General features: G+C 43.6%; 1 protein-coding gene across 1 annotated transcript in view; it reads left to right on the top strand.

The window, feature by feature from the left end:
* IQCH (IQ motif containing H) overlaps nt 1–21,396 on the top strand; it is a 118,336-nt gene that overhangs the window by 68,199 nt on the left and 28,741 nt on the right. Inside the window, exon 10 of the mRNA XM_045821943.1 lies at nt 3,925–4,211. Coding sequence (XP_045677899.1) covers nt 3,925–4,211 — 287 coding nt within the window. The remainder of the gene's footprint in view (nt 1–3,924; nt 4,212–21,396) is intronic.

The following is a 21,396-nucleotide window of genomic DNA, read 5'->3' on the forward strand; positions in this document are numbered from 1 at the left end:
AACCTGGGGCCAATTTAAACACCCTGCCTCTCTTGTGTTGGTTTAGAAAAGTGCTCCTGCAGCAGGCTCTCTTTCTCTTTTAAACTTTGCCTAAATATTTATCTTGCACTCAGCCTCTTAAGTAAATAGGAACTGAGCACACCAAGCGTGATGTGCACAGCCCACGATTGCAGCCCTTTTCTTGCACCCCAGACTTCCCCGGTGGGTTTTGCAGTCAGGTGACCGGGATCTGGATCTCATCCAGGACCACGAGCAACGTGCTTAAACCCTCCAAGGCCCAATTTCTTCATTCACCTACTTCACAGTGCTGATGTGATGGGAGGATTCAGTGAAACAGATGTGAAGGTTTCTACCACAGAGCCGACCCCCAATAGGTCTTCAGTAAATGTTAGTTCCCTCTTCTGTTTCCTAGGAGAGTAGAAACGGTCTCACCTCCAGCTCTGAAGGTAGAATTTCTAAATAAGGATCCTCCACAGCTCTGGAATAAAGGCATCCTCCACTCCTTTCACCCTCCTCCTCCTGACTCATCCTCATTGTCTAAGGACGTCAGGAGGTCCGTGAACGAGGGAATGAATGGAGTGAATGACGTGTCTCCCCCCTGGCAGAGGTCCCTGTGTGAGTATTATACCCAGGGACACCCACGCAACACCACTTACTCTCTAGCAAGTTGCAGTGTGAGGCAGATATGCTGTATGTTACCCACGTGAGTGACAAGAGCAGGTTAGTATTACAGGCTATAGAAGATACCTTGCCATGGTAGCCACTGCTATCAGGTGATAATATTATATTAATGTCAATATGTAATAATATTATAATCCTATGGGAACAACAGCAACAGCACAATGAAGCTAATAGCAGTGATGATAACATAATAAGCACCAACAGTGCTTACTGTGTGCCAGGCACTATTCTAAGTATGTGTGTATTAATTCACGTGATCCCCTAAGAGTCCCATCAGGAGGGTACCATTACCACCCTCGTCTTACAGAGGGGAAAGGGCAGTACGAACAACCAGCTACCTTGCCCCAGATCACTCTTCCGGTGTGTAGCAGAGCCCGTGCCACACAGAGCTATGCCTGTGTTACTCTGGGGGATGTGGTCAGAGCCAGTGAGCATCAAGGAACACACCTCAGCTGAGTGTAGACAGAGCATCGGACCAGACAGATCTGCTGGTGGCTGCAGTACCCTGGCTGGGCAGGGTGGGGTGGGAGGATTCAGCAAACCCTATGAATGAATTATTTATCAAGGGCTGGATGGCCAGCCATCTAACAAGAATGTTGTAAAGGAGTCTTCACAAGCGGAGGAGGTAATGCTGTGTGATCTCCAATGTTCTCTCAATTCTGAATTTCCGTGATTCTACGAATTTCCATGTGCACCCACTTACAGAGAAGTAAATCGAAAAGAGTCAACCCCAAGCACAACTGGAAGAAAATAAGTTACTGACAACAACAAAGTGGCCGGGAACGAGGGTTTTCTTTTTAAGTTAGGAGGGGAAGACTGTGAAGATCTCCAGGTCCATCCAGGACAGGATGTTGAGAGGTTTCCAGATCTTCCAAAGTCAGCCTACAAACCTTTCTCTAATCAATCTACATATTTTCTCGTGAGCTTTGTAGGTTAGAAAGGTGTCTCCCAGCCACTGCCTGGTCTCCCCTGGTCTGTGTAAACACAGCTTAGGCTTTGCCTCCACCCGCTGTTCATCTCTGTTCTTTCTTTTTCTTCCTTCTTCCCTTCCTTCCTTCCAGCCATGTTGTAAACACGGTGCCCGTTAATGGAGACAGAACTAGCTTTATTCAAGAGTCAGTTTCATAAATGAAGAAACAGACTCAAAGCTAAGAAGTAACTGAAGCAAAATCACACAACAAAATGTGGTAAATGGGAACACAGTTAGATCCTACAATTTTAACACATCTCAAAAATCTGGTTGAGTGAGCACCCCATGTGTACACCAGGCCTACACGGTAGTTCACTGACTCAGCGAGGCCGTCTCCCCAGGTCCTCTGTCCCTGCTGGGACCACCGTCACCCTGCATCTCCCACCACACACTTCTGCTCTCTCAGGTGTGTTTGTGGCCACAAAATGGGCTACAAATTTGATTTCTGCATTGTCATAGGGTTATATCAAAGGCAATACATTTTTATAGAAAAAGGAGTTAACTGCTTTGAAAGGAAAGAAATTAGCAAGAAAAAGACTATGGTCACGATGCTGAGAGGACAATGCAAATGAGCTGCTTGAAAGTAAAAATCTAAAGTGATCTTGTAAGTATGAAGGACAGTGAGTTTTCACTGAAGCACTGTCTTTCAAAATACAGATGACAGCTAACGTCACAAAATTATCGAAATCAAAGAGACTCAATAGGGTGTTTTTTTGTAGATTTTATTGTTGTTTACCTTGCAAACTTCCCAACAACTGTTATTTAGGTACAGCATACACTAGTTGGCCTCATTTGAAGAAAAGCATATCTCAAACCAACCAAACAGATAAATCAGCTTTCCTTCTAAAACTCAGCTTTATTTAGGGCCAGTCCCAACTACATTTATAAAAATTAGTGGAAGTGCCTTTCACTTTATACAAAGTGCCTTTGTATAAAATAACAGATGGCTGCCTTTAAGAGCCACTAAAATCTCAGGATTTAACCATATATGCTGTTCAAAGCCCATGGGCAGAGGTCACCTCTCAATATTTTTGGAAATAACAGACCAAGTTTATCTTAATGCTGCCAGGCTCCTGAGCCCACCACGTCTAGGGGACACTTAGACATGGTGGGAAACTTAGCTGTTTTTACTTTTAAATTACATCATCTAATTCTTTACAAGTAATATTTAATTTTCTCTGTAAAAGAGATAATATATACAATAAGATTTATGTTAGACCTGAAAACAGAAAACCAGAATCATGTGATATTTGTAAATACCACTGAACTAGTCAATAGGATTATCGAGGGCTGATCTTGCTGCTGTGACTAGCATCCAGTTTGCCTGTGTGCTTTTTGTTATTCAAAGCAAAAGCTCTCACTATCAGCAAGGAGGAAGCACACCACACTTGTTCCTCAAGAATGGCAGCAGTGCTCTGGCTGGTGTGACTCAGCTGGCTGGAGCCTTGTCCCATAAACCAAAAAGTCAGAGGTTCAGCTCCCAGTTGGGACACATCTCTGGGTTGCAGGTTTGGTCCCCAGTTGGGATGCATATGGAAGGCAACCTATTGGTGTTTCACTCACATCAGTGTTTCTCTCTCTCTCTCTCTCTCTCTCTCTCTCTCTCTTCCACTCTCTCTGGGGGAAAATCCAAACAAACAAACAAAACCTCTTCTCTCCATATTAAAAAAAAAAAGAATGGCAGCTTCCCCTAGCTCTGTATTTCAAAAAATGATTTATAACTGGCTTTCTATAGAAGTCCTTACGCTTGACATAGTGGTCAGCGTTCTTATGCCTAATGAAAGCCCTGAACTGCCAAACTTCACAAAGCAGTGAAAGTGAACAGAAAGAACACTGGTCATCAGGCATGAACCATGGACTCTGGACAGCTCATTCCCCCGCATGGATTTGCCTTAGGCCTCAGGTTCATCATTTATATAATGAATGAGTGAGCATAGACATGATGATTTTTATGGGTTTTCCCTCATTATGATGAGAACTAAAACTACCATTCATTGAGTCCTGCTGTGTGCCAAGTATTGGCTAAATATTAAAAACACCATACCTCTAAGACTCAAAACAATCGGGTCAATTGGTTTTAGTATGCCTATTGTACAGATGAGGGAAAGGAAGTTTAGAGAATTGAAACTGTTTGCCCAAAGTCTCACAAGACATGTCAGGGACAAGCCCCGAGACCCAGTGCATCTGCCAGAGCCTGGCCCCTGCCCTCCTGCTCTAAGTGCGCCCAGCGCCTGTGAACCAGTCCTTTCACTGCCCCATGCTTTTCCCTCCAGGAGGCGTGGTCGAAGCTTACCCACCCGCAGAAAGTGTCACCAACCTGACAGTGGACATGCTGATAGAGCCCAACGGAGAAATCAAGGTGCTGTCCACAGGGGACCAGTTTCATGCGGAAGGCCCCTTCATCTCCTCTGGTACCACCGTGCCTCAGACCTCCGTGGATCCCCAAGTTCTTGTTTCTTTGTGCCACCGGATTGGAAACGCTTGTAAAATGAGAAATGTGATTGGTTACTTTTCTGTAGACCTGGTGACCTTTATTGATCCAAGAACCATGGAACAGCAGGTAAGTCACCTGATGCCACGTGATATACCGAAATATGGTAGACCCCACACTGTCCACACCCATCAACAGGGTATACGAGGGAGCCTCTAAGATTCACTGCTCCCCGGATGAGCTGGTGCCCTACATTCAGCACGTACACGGTCCACGCCAGTCTGTGTGAGACCAGGCTTTATGTCTGGAAATACAGGACCAGGGCCTTCTCATTCGGGTACAGTTGGAGTTTAAATGACTGTGGCTCATGCCACATAGTTCTGTCACCTCTGTTGCCTGGACCTTAATTCTCTGCTTGTGTCTTATCGTGAGACGGTTCTATGCCATCTATGAATAGATCCTGTTTTTAAATAGTACAGCAATCCCTAGGAAGGAGTCAGGAGTCCTGGTTTCTGTTCCTTTTCTCAGTAGTTCACCAGCAACTTACATTGCCCATTTTTTCTTCTAAAAATATGTTGAGAAATATTTTATAAATATAAAAAGGTTTAAATAATACTATAATGAATGTCATGTGCCCCTACCCAGCTTGCGAAATAAAGTAGTGCCAACACCACTCCAGTCTGGGCTCCCCTTGCCCCTCCCCCTCGAGTGGCCCTGCCTCCTGCCAGCGGCAGCCACTGTCTTCCATTTGGGACTTGATTCCTTTCGTTATCTTTTCCGCTATTACGGCACATGGACTACCCAACTGTAATGTGGGTACTTTCACCAACTTCTTATAGACCATAACCTCCTATATATTATTATCCTACATCGTACTTTTGTTCACTCATATTTCATCTGCAAGCTCCTTCACGTGTGCAGGTGTGGCTCTGGTGTGTGACAGTCGAGAGTGTGTTTAAATTCAGTCTACTTCACAGGACTTGGCTTTTTTCCTAATGTTCAGTTCCTTCTCTGTTACTGTTGGGTGACCAGACCTCTATCTAAAGGATGAAAAGGCCTCCTGCCCTTCCTCTCCAGCCATCCAATGTCATAAATACACTCTCATTGCTTTACATTCATTATTCTCAGGTTGACGATTCTCCATTTCAGTCCGATGATTGTTTCAAAGTGAGAGTTTATGTTTTGGGCAGTTTTCAGCTTGTTCAATAATCAGTTTCTATTTGCCTTCCTGGGCCCTGCATTGGTTTTACTTTCCTTTCCCAGGCCTGCAGGCTGAGAGAGAAAAGGACCAACTGAAAGGCATTCAGATGGAATCTGCCCTGGGAGGAGGGAGGACAGAAACAGTGCCCTCTGGTGGAAGAGCTGGGTGATGGGGAAGCAGGACAGGGGAAGCAGGGGAGGCTGCCCTCCCCAAATGTTCGTCCTGGGAAAGAAGGATTTAACCTGCCATCCTTGGGGTGGTAGGGAGGATGGAACTATGAGGACAGTTAATTTGTGGTTTTTATTTATTCACGTTTGGTACATGATACCACAGGGAAATCCCATAGGGAATACCATAGCGAAAATGCCCAGGGCAATTGGAGGAATCTTCTCCAAACCGTGAGCTGGTCCTGTCCCTGGGAGCACCACGCTCCTATGGGGTTCTGCAATAAAAATTACACCCTTCACTTGACCGATCCCTTGTGCCAGTCTTTTCTCACATTAACACTCCCTCTATTTCTCTCTTTTCCAACTGCACTAGCCTCTCTCTGCCCGCCTTAGTCATCATACCATCTCCTGCCTCAGGGCCTTTCCACATGCTGCCCCTCTGCCTGAAATGCTCTTGCCTCTTCTTCTTTACCTAGTTAACCCCCTTCCTATCCATCATATTTTAGCACAAGCCACACCTTCTTCAGGAAGCCTCCCCTTGACAAAGTCAAATTTGCCTGCTTCAGGTTCTCATATCATCAGGGACCTCTCCTTCACACCACTTACTGTAGTTACAGTTTTAAACTTATTTACATGGTGATGTGATTAAGCTCTCTCCCCCTGTAGAGTATATGCTCTCTGAGGAGATGCACTCTGTCTCATTTTGCTCCTCACTCAATTCTCAGCACTATCTCTGCCTTGGCACAAAGTAGGTGTTCAGCAAACATTTGTTGAAAGAATGAATGAACGAACAATTATAGGGTATTCTAGCAGATGCTGGATGGTGGTGCCAAGGCTGTTAGGGAAGAGCTCAGGTGTCCATTGAGGGATGGGACACGTGAACGTTAACCCAGGGTTCTCTGATTTCATCATGCTGTGACTTCTTGTCTCCTCCTGTTGGTGCTTGAGTATCCAGCCATTTGTGTGACAATTTTTGATAAAACATTGGAGGAAGTTCTCAGGGAGCATGTCAAAGGGTGTTTCTACCTTGGCCAGGGAAGTACGTTAGCTCTCTATATAGTATATGTGTATACTGTAATTGCAAAATCACCGGAGTATTTGTCCAGCCATTTTACAAGTAATGTACCATCAGAAAGCACTTTAGTCTCTGCTCTAATTGGCAGGTGCTGTGGTGCTAATGAAGAGGCTGGTGTATTATCAACCTCTTATTTTTTTGCCAGTCTAACAGCAAAATGCTGTCTTGTTTTCCTCAGTATTTCTTTGATTATTACTGATGATGAACATCATTTCATATGTTTGTTGGCCATTTATATATCTTGTCTTAATCATCTTGTCGTGTCTTTTCCCCCTTTTAAATTGGGCTGTAATACAAATGCTGATTTGTAGAAGCTCTTTGTATGTAAGGAACTTTCACCCTCTGACTCTTACACATGTTGCAAATGTTTTCTCCCAGATTGTCATTTGTGGCTTTTCTCCTTTTTTTTCCAGCCATGTTTCTCCACCATAAAATTGTTGTTTCTTTCCTTTGTAACTGAGTCTGTAGTTCTTCCTTTTGTAAGATTTTTTGGAAAGGTGGTCCAAGAGCACACCACTACCTCATTCCCCATCAAATTTCCACCCACGGAACTCAGCATCCATTGCCAAGTTCTCCTGAGTCTGCCACCGCTCTGAAAGTGGTCATTTTCTTTTTTTTTTTAACTTGTATTGAATTTTGGGGAGGTGACATTAGTTAATAAAATTATATAGGTTTCAGGTATACAGTTCTACAATACATCATCTGTATATTGTATTGTGTGTTCGCCACCCAAAATCAAGTCTCCTTCTCTCACCCTCTTCTGCCTCCCCTGGCCCTACTTTTCCCTCTGGTGATCCCCATGCTGTTGTCTCTCTATGGTGTTTTGTGGGGGAATTTTGTGGGGGTTTTTTATGCTAAATCTATTCACCTTTTTCCACCCAGACCTCAAAGCCCCCCTCCCCTCTGACTGCTGTCAGTTTGTTCTCTGTATCTGAGTTTGTTTCTATCTCATTTGTTAGTTTATTTTGTTCACTAGATTCCACATATGAGTGAAATCATATGGTATTTGTTTTTCTCTGACTGGCTTATTTCACTGAGCATAATACTCTTCAGATTCATCATACTGTCACAAAAGATAAGATTTCCTTCTTTTTAATGGCTGAGTAGTATTCCATTGTGTAAATCAGTGATTTTCAACTGGTGTGCTGCAAGCATTTTTAAAACATGTAATACTGACTACTTAGTAGTACTATTTAGTCAGTATTCTGTCAGTATTTAGTTTTTTTCCTCCAATTTTCCAGTAAAAAAAATGACAACTAATATAACAATAGCCATGTGTTGTGAAAAATAAAAGTTATATTTGTTTTTGTTGAATCAGCAAATAATATAACATATTTTTGGTATGTCACTAAATTTAATAATTAGCATAAGTGTGCCATAAGATGAAAAGGGTTGAAAATAGCTGGTTTCTGGCAATTTTCTATTTCCATCATTCTTTCCATATTTACTCATTGGCAATCTACTGCAAGGGAGAGTTTTTTCTTCTCCATCTTTCAGTTATGTGTGTATGCATGTGTGAACATATTTGTGAGTCTGCATGCATGGATGGATGTGTGTGTGCTTGTATGCATTTGTATCAGTTTGAACTCCAAGTTTCTACTCTCTTTAGTCAATTATATTACACATTTTATTGTCTTGATGTTTAAATTGCCCAGATATAGCCAGTGGGGGGCCCTTCAGGGTGGCTCTTATGTACTTGAGAGGTGTTCCCATTACACCTTGAGCTTTGTCTTACTTTCTAGCACAATGAGATGTTTCAGGTTCATCTTACACTTGCCCTGATCCAGACCTAGGACCAACCTAGGAGCCTGGGTCTTTTTGGTGGGAGATGGTGTTAAGATATGAGCTCTTGGTGCTCTCCTTGCTACTGGAGGGTCATTGTTTCTGATCTCTCCGTGGACAGAGCAAGAAATGTGTGTGTGTGTGTGTGTGTGTGTGAGTGTGTGATATATACACACACATAATACACACAAACATATATATATATATGCTTCTATAACTATTTCTGTATCTATCATTTTTTCCCTATTTATTTCATCCTTTGCTTTTATTATTCTAGCTGTTACCCAATGCTATAGCTTTAAAATGGTGCCAATCTTAATTTGACAAACCTGTGTCAGTGTATGTACTTTAAAACCATGCATTCCTGCCCATATCTCTAATTCCACTCTAACACCTCAAGATTCTAGACTTCCCCTTTTCCATGCTTAAAAATAAATACCTTCTCCAACAGTTATAAACCTGGGTGTCTTTCCCTCAATATACTTACTTATTCACTCACCCATGTGTTTGTTCGGTGTACCCAACCCAGCTCCCAGCCGATCCAGCCGTCGTCTTCTCCTGCACAGCAGCGCCCACCCCCGTGCCCCAGGTTTGGAGGCCGAGCCCTGGCATTTTATTTGTGATGCTCCCTATCATGCCAACGTTTCAGATAGCTGGCTCTAGCTTTTTTCCTGAAGTACTGTATTACCTTGAGCTCATCACTTTCTTCCTCACCTTCAGGGTTCTCTGTTGTGAAACGAGTAGACCAGCTTATTTGACTTTTGAAGAACCTTCCAATTCAAAAATTAGCTATTCCAACAATATTTTCATAGTACTTTTCTACATTCAACATTTAATGATAGTAAGAATCTACTTTTTAGAAATATCACAAGGAAATAATCACAAAAATTTATGTACACGTATATTAATCACAACATTATTAAGGACAGTACAAATTTTTAAGTAGCCCAAATTCTAATAGTAGAGAATTTGTTAAGCAACTTAGGGCAGATCAATAGAATTCAATGCTATGAATACAGTAAAAATAAAATTTTTAAAGAGTATCTAACAGGAAATTGTTTATAAAATAGTGGAGCCCTGGCCAGGTGGCTCACTTGTTTGGAGTGTCATCCCGTACACCAAAAGGTTGCGGGTTCAATCCCTGGTTGAGGCGTGTCTGGGAGGCAACCGATTGATGTCTCTCTCACATCAGTGTTTCTCTCTCTCTCTGCCTCTCTGTCACTCCCTTCCTCCTCTCTCTCTAAAACCAGTAAACATATCCTCAGGTGAGGATTAAAGAAAAAAAGAATAGTGGAAGGGTAAAACACAGATAATAAATAGTATACAAAATATGACTATTTTATAAAAAGAAAAAATATATGCAAAGCAAAAAGAAACCAAAGCAATGGAAGATGTTGTGAACTGTTATTTGTGGACTAGAGGACCGAGGGTGTGGTAGGCAGAGTCAGACTGCTCCCAGGCACAGGATGCCCGTGCGAACTCTGAAACCTGTCAATGTCGCCATAAATGGTGACGTGTGAGATTAATTTAAGGCTGTTGAGATGAGGACATTACCCTGGATTACTCATGGGGCCAGTGTAGTCACAAGGGTCCTGCTGGCTTTGCAAGTGGAGGCAGTGGCCACGAGCCAGTGAGCGCAGACAGCTTCGAGAAGCTGGAAGAGGCAAGGAGACAGACTCTCCTCTAGAGCCTTTGTGGGGAAGGAAGCCCTGCTGACACCTTGATTCTAGTTCCTGAACTTTTAAGCCTCTAAGTTTATGGCAAGTTGTTACCATGACAGTTATTTTGTACTTTCTGCATTTGTATTTTCAAAAGTAAGCGTGCATTATATCTGTAATCAGGAAAAAAACTGGGTAGTGAAAATGATGAATGTGTATAGAATGTTATAAATTACAAAGCACTTTCGCGTACATGACCTTACATACAAACATGTCTTGCAGCGGACATGGGAGGCAGAAAGCTGAGGTGACTGCATCCATCTCAAATTCTTGCTCTCCGCCCCAGGTGGGCCCTCTCACTGACCATGCTGGTATGGTGGGACGGACCCGGGCCCCAAAGACAGGCAGGTAAAACAACAGTGGTGCACTAAGGATGGACCCACAATTAGGAATCGGCTCCAGACAAGAGGGTGGAAAATCCCGCCCAGAGTTGCAGAGATGAGAGTGAGATTATAGGGTGGCAGAATGGAGGAACAGTCTGGAAACGCAGGGTTTCGATATTGGGATCGTCAGGCAGAACCCAGGGTCAGCTGGGAACCAGAGGAAAAAGGCCAGCTGGGAAGTGGAGCTGGTCAGAGCAGAGTACGAAACCACTCCTGGTGGCGGCACGCTTGTGTCCAAGATTCCCGTACCCTGGGGATGGGGCGATTCCGTGCAGGTACGTGGAACCACAAGGTTGCCCCGTGTTGGAGAGGTGACTTCCCACATGAAGTGATGGGAGGGGCTCTGCCCCATGTCACCGTGAGGGGATCCAGTCCTTCAACAAAGAGCAGCACCTCTATTTCCAAACCCAACGTGTCCCGGACGGCAGTACCTAGTGCGTCCTGGGAGGGCCCTGACACACCTCCCAAAGGCCTCGAGCGCAGTACTTGCGGTGTTCACTGAGCAAGTACTTCCCGAGGGCCTGTCTGCCCCGCGCTAGGTGCTGAGGGAACAGAGATTAGAGTAAACATATCCCCTGTGATCAGGCAGCTCATTTCACACCCTTCACCCAATTCCATCTGATATGCATGCACCCAATTGTTTTGTCCTCTTACTGGCTCATAGGCATAAGTATCGCCTCCATGAGATTTCCAAAGCCTCTAGAAAACACTGGACTTTGCAATATTTTTTAACCTCGTCATGATGTCTAACACAGTGACGGCCACATGACAGCCAGTTGGTTGATGGACTTCTGAAAACTCTAGAAGATCCAGATCTGTTGAGCTTACTTATTCACTTGCAGGAAATTCTAAAAGAAAGAACAAGTGTTTATTAAGCACCTAGTATGTACAAGCCATCATGGTAGGTGCTAGAGAGGCTGCAAGGATGCAAGAGTGGAGGTGCCTGCCCTTAGGGAGTTCACAATCTATCTGGAGAGACAGACCTAAAAAGTGAATTACAAGAAGAAGTTCAAGTCACAACCACATAGAACGATAAAAAGAGATATCAAAAAGGTGATGTTAGTTTAACTGCCTTCTGTTTGGATCAATCAAGAAAGGTTTGCACAGAGTAGGTGGAGTTTGAGCTGCAAGGCGATTAGGGTTGAAGGAGGGTGAGAAAGAGGGATGAAGATGCTGTGAAGGGCAGTGGTGGAGAAGAACAAATCACACATGGGTACCACGATGCTCTAAGCCTTGCCAATATCACATCTGACTCATCTCATGTAAATGTGCATTTACATATCATTCCCCAGCTCCCTTTCTGTATATAAAATTGCTAGGCAAGTATGTTGGCAAACATGATTTCTGTTAAAATTCTCAGACTAAAAACTTCTTTGTTTTTAGACATTTTGAACTTTTGAAATAACTATCTCTGCTGAGCACTGATGCTATTACCTTAAAAAAAAAGAAAGAAAGGAAAGGAAATCCAATCTTTAAGAAAAGAGTTTAGATGGAAAACAGCAGCAGGCAACCAGCGCTGATGGCCCTTCCTGGATACAAAAGATGAGACTTGTTACAAAGTATAAACTGTGAGGAAAGACAAAAATGGAGACCCCCCCGAGTATCACAGAATATCCCATATATTCTGAAAACTGTTTCTAGGAGTTACTAATACAAATATGTCAGCCTAGAATTGAAAAAAAAAGGAGATAGCTGAAAATAGTTTTGCCATGATGGTTAACGGGGTCCGGCCCCAGCCTTCCCACTTGCTGGTTGTGATGCTTCAGACAACCCACTGGGTCTCCCTGAGCCTGGTTTCTTCACTGACAAATGGCGACTGCCCACCCTCCTTCCCACAGGATGTTCTGAGAGGCTGAGCAGATATCAGGTGCTGTTCTTATTAAATCAAATGGCATAATCACACGGAAAGCTGTCACCGAGCCCTCAGCAGGTTCTCAAACTGTGAATGGAATCTGAATTGAATTAGCATTAGTTTTAAAAGTCAGTGAGCATTTTTATCATCGTAAAGTGATATATAAGCATCAAAAATGAATATGTTTATTTCAGAGTGGAAAACCAATGTCCACAGAAACATCGTCACTCCTCCTCATTCATTGCTGTATCCTCAGCACCCGCCACCATGTCTTGCATATAATAGGCTCACAATAAATATGTATTAAATGAATAAATGAACACGTCTCTCCGAGTCTCCCCTCTAGTACTCGCATCCGCAAGATTTCCCTATCTCTGTTTTCAAGATACACAAGGTATTCCCCAAGGGAGCTCAATGAGATTTACCTTCTCTCTTTAGGGAAGGTATTTTATTTATATATAAGAAAGTTAACAGTGTATATCTAAATTAAAATTTAATAAGCCTTTGGTATAAACAGAAGTGACTATTATTCAGTGTTTTTAAATGCTATAATAGGCACATTGTTAATCACAAGTTAATACCTAGTATAGTGAAAATAGATCCCAAAGGGTTTTGAAGAATTAAAGTAAAAGACCTGCCCTTTAAAAGGTCCGCATCTTTGTGTCAATGACACAGGCCTGTAATACACAAGAAATAATGATGACGCTGGTGGTGATAATGACTTCTACAATAAATACTAAGGCAAGGATGACAATAAATTTTACAGCAACAATTACAATCTTGTCTCTTAACGCTGACAGTGCAGCCAACTTTGCTTATATAAAATATTACCATATATGACTGTCCTTAAATATTTGATTAACCCCCTATGTTATAAACCTCAGCTTTCAGCAAATTGAACACGAACCTAAACCTCAGCTCTTGGGTGACCTGTGGCTGGTCCAAGTACACAGTAGACCCACCCAGTCCTCTCGCCCAGGACCTCAGATGCCCACTCTCGTCATGGAGACCCTTGCTTCCTTTTGAGTGAAACGCCGGCGCTTCTCTCTGCACTGAGAGGTCTCACAGCGAGTGAATCTAGGCATTCAGTGGCATCCTGTGCTCTTCAGGAGGTGCCCCAGTTCCACCGGATGCAGGAGGCAGCAGCGGGGGGGAAAGGGAAGGGCTCCCTGCTGATGCTAAGAAAGACCAGAAGGTTCTCCACATACATGTATTTACAGCTTGTTCCCTAGTATCACAAACACAAAGCTGAGTGGCCTTTCCTACTTCCAGCTGTCGCCTGTTGTGTGATAAATTTTGCCTTGCAGTAACTCAAGTGTCCATCAATAGACGAGGGAATGAAGAAGGCACGGTACATATACGCAGTAAAATATTGCTTGGCCATGAAAAAGAATGAAATCTTACTATTTGTGACAGCACAGATGGTCTGAGAAGGTCTTATACTAAGTAAAATAAGTCAGACCAAGAAAGACAAATACCACACAATTTCACTTATGGGTGGAATCTAAAGAACAAACAAAACAGAAACAAGCTCACAGGTAACAGAGAACAAAGAGGTTTGCCAGATGGGAGGGCGTTGGGGGACTGGGTGAAAAAGGTGAGGGAATTAACAAGCCCAAATTGGCAGTTACAAAACAGTCACGGGGATGCAAAGTACAGCACAGGGGAAATACAGTCAATAACAGTGTAATAACTCTGTGTGGTGCCAGGTGGGTGCTACAGTTATTGGGCAGAACACCTCGTAAATGACATCATTGTCTGAACACTATGCTGTACACCTGAAACTAATAGAAAATAATATTGAATGTCACCTGTAACTGAGAAATACAACTTAAAAAAGATTAATTATATTTTAAAAGGTAACGTTTAAAGCGTAAAAAAAATTTCACCTTGCAACGTTGTCCTTAACGTTCACTTTAACTTGTTTTACCTGTATTATAATATTGGAGAGACAAAGTAAAGGGTAATGTGCTCCCAGGGGTGTCCAACCCGCAGCCCGAGGGCCACGTGTGCCGCAGGGTGGCTGTGAATGTGGCCCAGCACAAAATCATAAGTGTCCTTAAAACATTGTGAGGTGATTTTGTGATTACATGCCACAGTGTATTTAATATGTGGCCCAAGGCAACTCTCCTTCTTCCAGTGTGGCCCAGAGATGCCAAAAGTTTGGACGCCCCTGCTAGGTCTTACCTATTTCTTCAAACAGCCCTGCACTGCCCCCCGCCCCTCCCGCCATGCGGCACTGTTGCCTTTCCCATTGGTCATGTCTACAGTGCCCTCTAGGCCAAGCAAGTTCACGTGCTTGGTGACTCCCTCGTTCAGTAAATGCCCTCTCCTCCTGCCTTCCACAAGCCGTCTTCATTCCTACAGCCTGCCAGGCCTCTTTCCTGCAGGTACACCACTTCCCGTCTTTCACACCACGCCTCACAACCCAGCTCCTCCGGGCGCCCGCCTGAATCAATCCCACCCGACTGCCTTCATGCCCCAGTGTCTCAGGGCTACGGTATGCCATCGATGGCCAGAGTAACTATTAGTGGTAACACTAACAATTTATTGAATTTTTGTCAAGTGCCAGGCACTCTGGTGTGTATTTTACATGTAATATTTCTAATCCTCACACTCTGAAAAGTGGGTATTATTATCCCTACTTTACAAATGAGGACTGGGCCTAGGGTGACATGTTCAAGGTCACGCAGTCACCAAGCGGCAAATCCAGGGTGCAAACCGTGACAGGGTTCAAACCACGCTGGCTGCCGAGCCCGCTCCTCCTCTCACGGCAGATACTCCCTGTGGTGTGCACTGAACTGAGGGCGACACGCTTTGTAAGCCGCTCCCCCTCCTCGAGGACCGTCGCCAAAGAAACTGTGTGTTTCTCGTGTAGAGCCTCAATATGCTTGTTGAATTGAGTTGAACAGCTTAAAGCCAGAAAACCCATCTCCTATTTTTTTTAATATATTCCATCCGTGTGCTCAGCACATAAGGTAATCATTAAATGTTAATGACTAAGCGAAATGGAATAAAATCAGTGTCGTGCTAGCCATTTTTAAGCCTTAAGAGCCGCGGCGAGCAGCCCCATCTGCGGCGCCGCAGCTGGGAGCGCCGTGCTGCCGCGGAGCCAGACGGTGGGTCCGTGGGGCGGGGGCGTGGAAAACAGCTCCGCGAGAACGGTTCACTCAGTTTTCCTAACCACTTGCTGCGAGTGGCTACTGCTTTTTCCCTCCATAATAATTTCACAGTAATTAGCCTGCGAGGGGAAAAATCCCAGGCAAAAAAATAATAATAATAAAATAAAATAAAATAATAAAATAAAATAAAATAAAATAATAAAATAAAATAAAATAATAAAATAAAATAAAATACCCCTGACAGTCAGAGGAATTCAGAATAACCACTCGGCACTGGGCCCCGGTTGAAGGCGGTGTGGGCAATGGGCAGGCACTCCCAGCCGGATGGTCCACAGCGTCGGAGAACTGCCACCTAGATTTCTAGTTCGGGCTTTACCTTCCGGAATAAATGCTTTCGTTCTTATCATTAACAAAATCCAGTCTCACATTCCCACACACACGGACATCAAAATGTGTACTTGGTGAGGAATAGCGTCTTATGCCGTCAATCCGTTTTCTTTTGCTTTCTTTGCTCATAAGCACGGCATTTTCTACTTTTTGCCAAAACCTTACTATGTAGCTTTTTAACTTAATTAAATATATAGGCAATTACTGACACCATCTGTCTTCATAGAAAAAGCACAAGAAATGACACAAAAGACTGGAATTCTGAAGGGAATATTTAGCAAACAAAACCTTCCAGCTCTACTATAGCAATATTTATCTTTAGGAGCCTTTATGTTATTTTAAATCTTTTGTGTTTGTCAGAAATAAGGAATTTGAGCTATACTTAAAACGTAGTGGCTTTGGTATGATTTTTTAAAAAGAAAATATCAAGTAATCCATCGCTTTTTCAGTAAAACAAAAACTTAAACATGCCGTTGAACATCTGCTACTAGTACAGTCTAACACAGCACTTAAAATCCTTTAAAATCCCTGCAAACCTTTATAAAGTTACATGAATCTTTTGCATAAATAGAACTGTATACAATTCTTTTAAACATACATTTTGCCTCCTTACACATGAGCTGCAGCGTGCCGCCTGTTGTTTCAAGCCCTTGTAAACACGCGCATGAAATGCTTCCCTTCTTGGGGGAGTCGGTCTTCCCCATCAGGCCAAATTGCTAGTCTGATCTAGAGCACCTCCCTACTGAAGTCTGTTTTTCATTTTTTCCAGTTTTCCTTTTGAGACATTTCCACAAATGTCTCAATACATAAATGATATCAAGTCTACCCATTAAACTTGATCAAGCAAAGCCAGGAACCAACATAAAATCCAAATCCAAATACTAGGACAAAATTCACCTCCCATCAGGAGAACACAGGCAGGGAATACAAAGGAATTGTGGAGAAACAGGTCGCAGTGGCTCCAAGAAGAGCGTGGACTTTCCTGATGTTGGCACTGACCACCGAGGAGGACACCTGGATTCTCCTGAAGCTCTTCCCTGAACTGGAAAAGCAGGTTTTGAGTTTTTTGGACCCCATGTGGCAGCAACCAAACGCCCCACCTTCCTTAAACAGAAGTGCACAGAGCAAGAGGACGTCTCTGTGGAGGCAAATACAAAGAAGACACTTTCCAGAGAAATAACTATAAAGTTTCTGTACATATTAAAGACGTATGGTATACCAGAGGATATGCTCTCTCAGATGTGAGGGGGGAGAAAACATAATGTATGTATTTTGAAACTTTTTATTCACATGTTGATGAAGAAAATAATGAAGTCATTTCACAATTCTTTTCCATAAATGGCTTGGAACACTCTGCAAAAAATGATTATCAAAGACAGGTAGAGGTAGAACTAAGAATTTACACTGACCTGCTATGACTTGCGGGCCTTCTCGTTCACTCTCTTGAGGATAAGAAGCAGAGAGGAAAGGAGGATGGAAGAAAGGAAATACCTCCCTTAACGCTGCTTCTTTCATTTGCTAGAAATTGAAGCCAGGGGCAAATGGTATCAGAGGGTGTTGGGCGTGGAAAGCAGCCACTGGGGTGAAGCTCAGAGGAACGGAGGCGTAACATCAGGGCGCAGCCGAATGGGCAAGCCAACACTCACTCAGGTGAAACTGCAGGTGTTTTTCTGCAAGCGGCTGGCTACTGAATTAGAATTTTCCCAGGGCCCTAAAGCTCTCCCCATACATTTCCGGAAAGTACCACAGGACTTTTATTGATCACAGAGGAACCTTGGCTTTCTGCCTACACTGAAAGAAAATATTTCTTTGCCCTATACAGCTCATATATTATAGGCTCTCAAAGTGCTTTACAGACAAGTGGTGGGGAAGTTGAGTCAGAAAGGTGTTAAGTAAGTTGCACAAAGTCCCACAGTAAATCACAGGCCTTCCTCAGCTTCAGACCATCTAGTAACTGGTGGCACTTCCAGGTATGACCGCCAGCCTCACAATGCTCACTCACATTCCACCAGGCATCTGCTTGCCTCCCCAGGTGAAGAGTAATCTCCAAGGTCAAGCCCAGGAGAGAAAGCCTGGACTTCAGAGTCAGACACACGTGCATCCTAATCGAAGCCCTGACACTTAGCTATGGAACTTGGGCATGTTTCTGGGTTATTTGAGCCTCCACTTCCACTTCTGTAAAATGACTGTGTTACTCTCTACCTCACAAGGCTGTCAGGGGACATAAGAAAATACCAGAGTGTCTTGTACATAATAGGCCCTTAATAGACATTCATTTCCCTTCCCCTTTCCCTCCACAAGTCTCCCACCTAGAGTCTGGCCTCCAGGCAGTCAAATCGGCAGCTTTCTAAATATTGCTGCCAGCAAAAAAGAAAGCATGTTGGCTTCATTGAGTGCTGAATGTTTCAAAGGCCAGAGTCCACAGACAACAAGGCCAAAGTCTCGAGATCCAGATTCATCTCTCAGATAACCAACTCCAAAAGGTTCCATTATAGTAAACAGCTCTCTACCTTCAGCCAAGGAGACCGGATTTATTGGATCACCGGATTAACGCCACGAGGATGAGGAAGTGTCCCCGTGGGGAACAAGGGCTTGGGGGAGGGGGATCCTCCAGCCGCAGAAGCCATGCCTGAGTGCTGGGAGGACCCTGGAACGAGCAACAGGAGGGAAGAAGAAAACTGGATGTGCCCAAGACAAAGCTGTCTGTGCTACGTGCCCACTGAGCAGCCTGGCTGCTTTTCTAGCTGTGGCGGGGCCCAGCCTCACTCAGTCCAGGAGCTGATACAAAATGAAAGCCTGTGCTGGGAAGTAGGGGGAAGCATACCGTCTTTTAGAAATGGGACACCCGTGTCCTCAGAGCTCACTGAGTCTTTTTGGCAGGTGATAATGTATTATCCCTTTCAGCCCATGACTGCTTGCTGGGCCCTGGGTATTAACCCTTGCTGGGCACTGGCATGCTTTAGTGTAGGTACAGGTATTTTTTACCCACATATGGAAATGCTTTTAAAGTATAAGCTTGAAGAATGACTAGAATAAATTCAGAAGGCAGCCCTGACTGGTGTGGCTCAGTGGGTTGGGCATTGTCCCACAAACTGAATGGTCACCAGTTCAGTTCCCAGTCAGGGCACATGCCTGGGTTGGGGGCCAGGTCTCCAGTGTGGGGCGCGTGAGAGGTAACCAATCAACATTTCTCTTGTACATCAAAGTTCCTCCCCCTCTCTTTCTATCTCCCTTACCTTCTCCCTGAAAGTAAATAAATGAAATCTTTTAAAAAAAGAAATAAAAAATTTTAAATTCAGAGGGCAGTTTGGAAAGCAGTGTATCACAGACTCCCTCATTCAGTCATTATTCACACACTGGAGTAGCACAAACAAAGGGGCCTTACAAATTGTGTGGGCGTCCTTCCGAAAACAGGCCTCCGAAAAACTGGAATGTGTGTGAGCGTGTGTATAACATCTTTACTGAGATACACAGGCCATAAAATTCACCCTTAAGTCTACGCCACCGTGCTTTTCAGTATAGACACAGGATCATACACCATCACCATATCTAATTTTAGACCATGTCCCTTGCACACAAAGAGGCCTGACCGTGTTAGAAACCATTCCCCACACCCTCTCCCCCTGCCAGGGGAAACCATTTTCTGTCTCCATGGATTTCCCTACTCTGGACATTTCCCCCAAAGAGGGTCACCCAGTATGTGGTCTTCTGTGACTGGCTTCTCTCACCTGACGTGATGTTTTCAAGGTTTATCATGCTGTAGCATAAGTCAATGTTTCATTCCTTTTGATGGCTGAATAATATTCTATTGTGTGGCTACCACATTTTGTTTACCTGTTGATCAGTTGATGGACATTTGGATTGCTTCCATTTTGTTGACTATTATAATGTTATGAGCATTTGTGTAAAAGTTTCGTGCGTGCATGTTTTCATTTTTCCTGGTTATATACCTAGCAGTAGAATTGATGGGTTATATGGTAGTTGAAAGTTTAACTTTTTGAGGAACTGTCAAAATCTGTTGTTTTTTTAAGTGGTTACACCATTGTACAATCTCACTATCAATGTACGAGGATTCCAATTTCTTCATATCTTGTTGACACTCGTTGCTCTTTTTTATTTCGGCTGTCCCTGTGGTTTGAAGTGGCACCTCTCCTGCCTGTGTTTTCAAGGGAGCACTTTCTGCCCTGTGTGCTTTAACTAGATCCCCCAGCGCAGAGCCACTGTGCACGCTCGCACGAGGCGGGAGCCCCGTGCTGGACACTGTGTGGGACACAGAGACGAGCAAGAGAAGTCCCTGTTTGGGGTCTGATTCTCCTCTCTAGGAATCTCCAAATGTAAACAAACTTAGCTTGGACTGAAAATTGTGAGTTCTGAGCTCTGGTCTGAACTCTGCTCCTGACCAGGATTCTCTCCCCCTTGAGCCTCGTGCCCAGAGTGTGAGGGGCCAGACTAGCACAACTCCGAGGCCATAGCTCTGACCCTCCATGTTTCTTGTGTACATGCCCTGCAACACAGGTAGTTCTTCTAAAAAATTCACACACACATACACACTCGCACAGGGTACAGCATAAATAATGTCCCTGAATGTTACCTTACCTTTTTATTACAAAATCATAAGCATGTAACTCTGTAACACAACAATATCACGCTCAAGCACACCACATGACATTTTGGGTGAAATGTTCAAATTAAAACTACAAATTATTACACCCATATTATTACCCTACCAACCACACTCAAGCAGGCATCACTTCTGCTGGACCCTGTGTGTATATATACACACACATATGTATATGGTATATGTATGTATATGATATATATATATACACGTATATATGATTTAACAGCGCTGTTGAGGAAATGGAAGGAAAGGCAAACTCTGTGCTGACTCCTGGCACTGACGAGACCCGTGCAGTGCGCCCACCCCCACCAGCTTTGCATGGCAGTCTTCCATACCCATGAGGTCTAGGCCCAGGAATCATCCCTGAGGGGAACTACAGAACAAGAGCTTTCCACTTGAGAATTCACCAAAAAAAAGCCTTTTAGAGATTATTTGTGGTAACTTTGAAGGATCACTTGTCAACTCAGCAAACATTTGCCAGCCCTGGCACTTACAGTGTGAAAATTAAAGAAGGAGAGTAAGTGTCTGCAGCACGGGATTGTTACACTGAACTGTTGGGTCACCGTGGAAGGGACATGTACAATCACTGATCCTGAGAACCTGCAGTAGGTTATAACAGTTGGGTTTTCATGATTATTGTAGCATAGTGCTTAATGTCAAAATTTTTAAAAAATGGTCTTCCCAAAATTTATAATAAAAAAGTAAAGAAATACTTAAAAAGAAAAAAGTGACTAATTTTGTACATTCAGAATAAAAATAATATCAGGCCATCAATCTTAAGAGTAATCGAGGGAGGATGATAAGTTTATAGAGGAAGGAGGAGAAACTTGGGAAAGGAAGCCAGGAAGGCAAGGGCGTATGAAAAGATTTGATTGTGGTTTTTTGCAACAGTGAAAAACAAATGCAGCTGTTGATGATGGAGGTTTAATGTCAACATTCTCCACTTTGTATCCTCAAATTAATTTTGAACATCATTCCTGCAAATCCTGAAAAAATGTCCCATGTC

The sequence above is a fragment of the Phyllostomus hastatus genome, unplaced genomic scaffold (assembly GCF_019186645.2).
Source record: "Phyllostomus hastatus isolate PE091 unplaced genomic scaffold, TTU_PhHast_1.1 phas_scaffold_501, whole genome shotgun sequence".
NCBI classification, from domain to species: domain Eukaryota; kingdom Metazoa; phylum Chordata; class Mammalia; order Chiroptera; family Phyllostomidae; genus Phyllostomus; species Phyllostomus hastatus.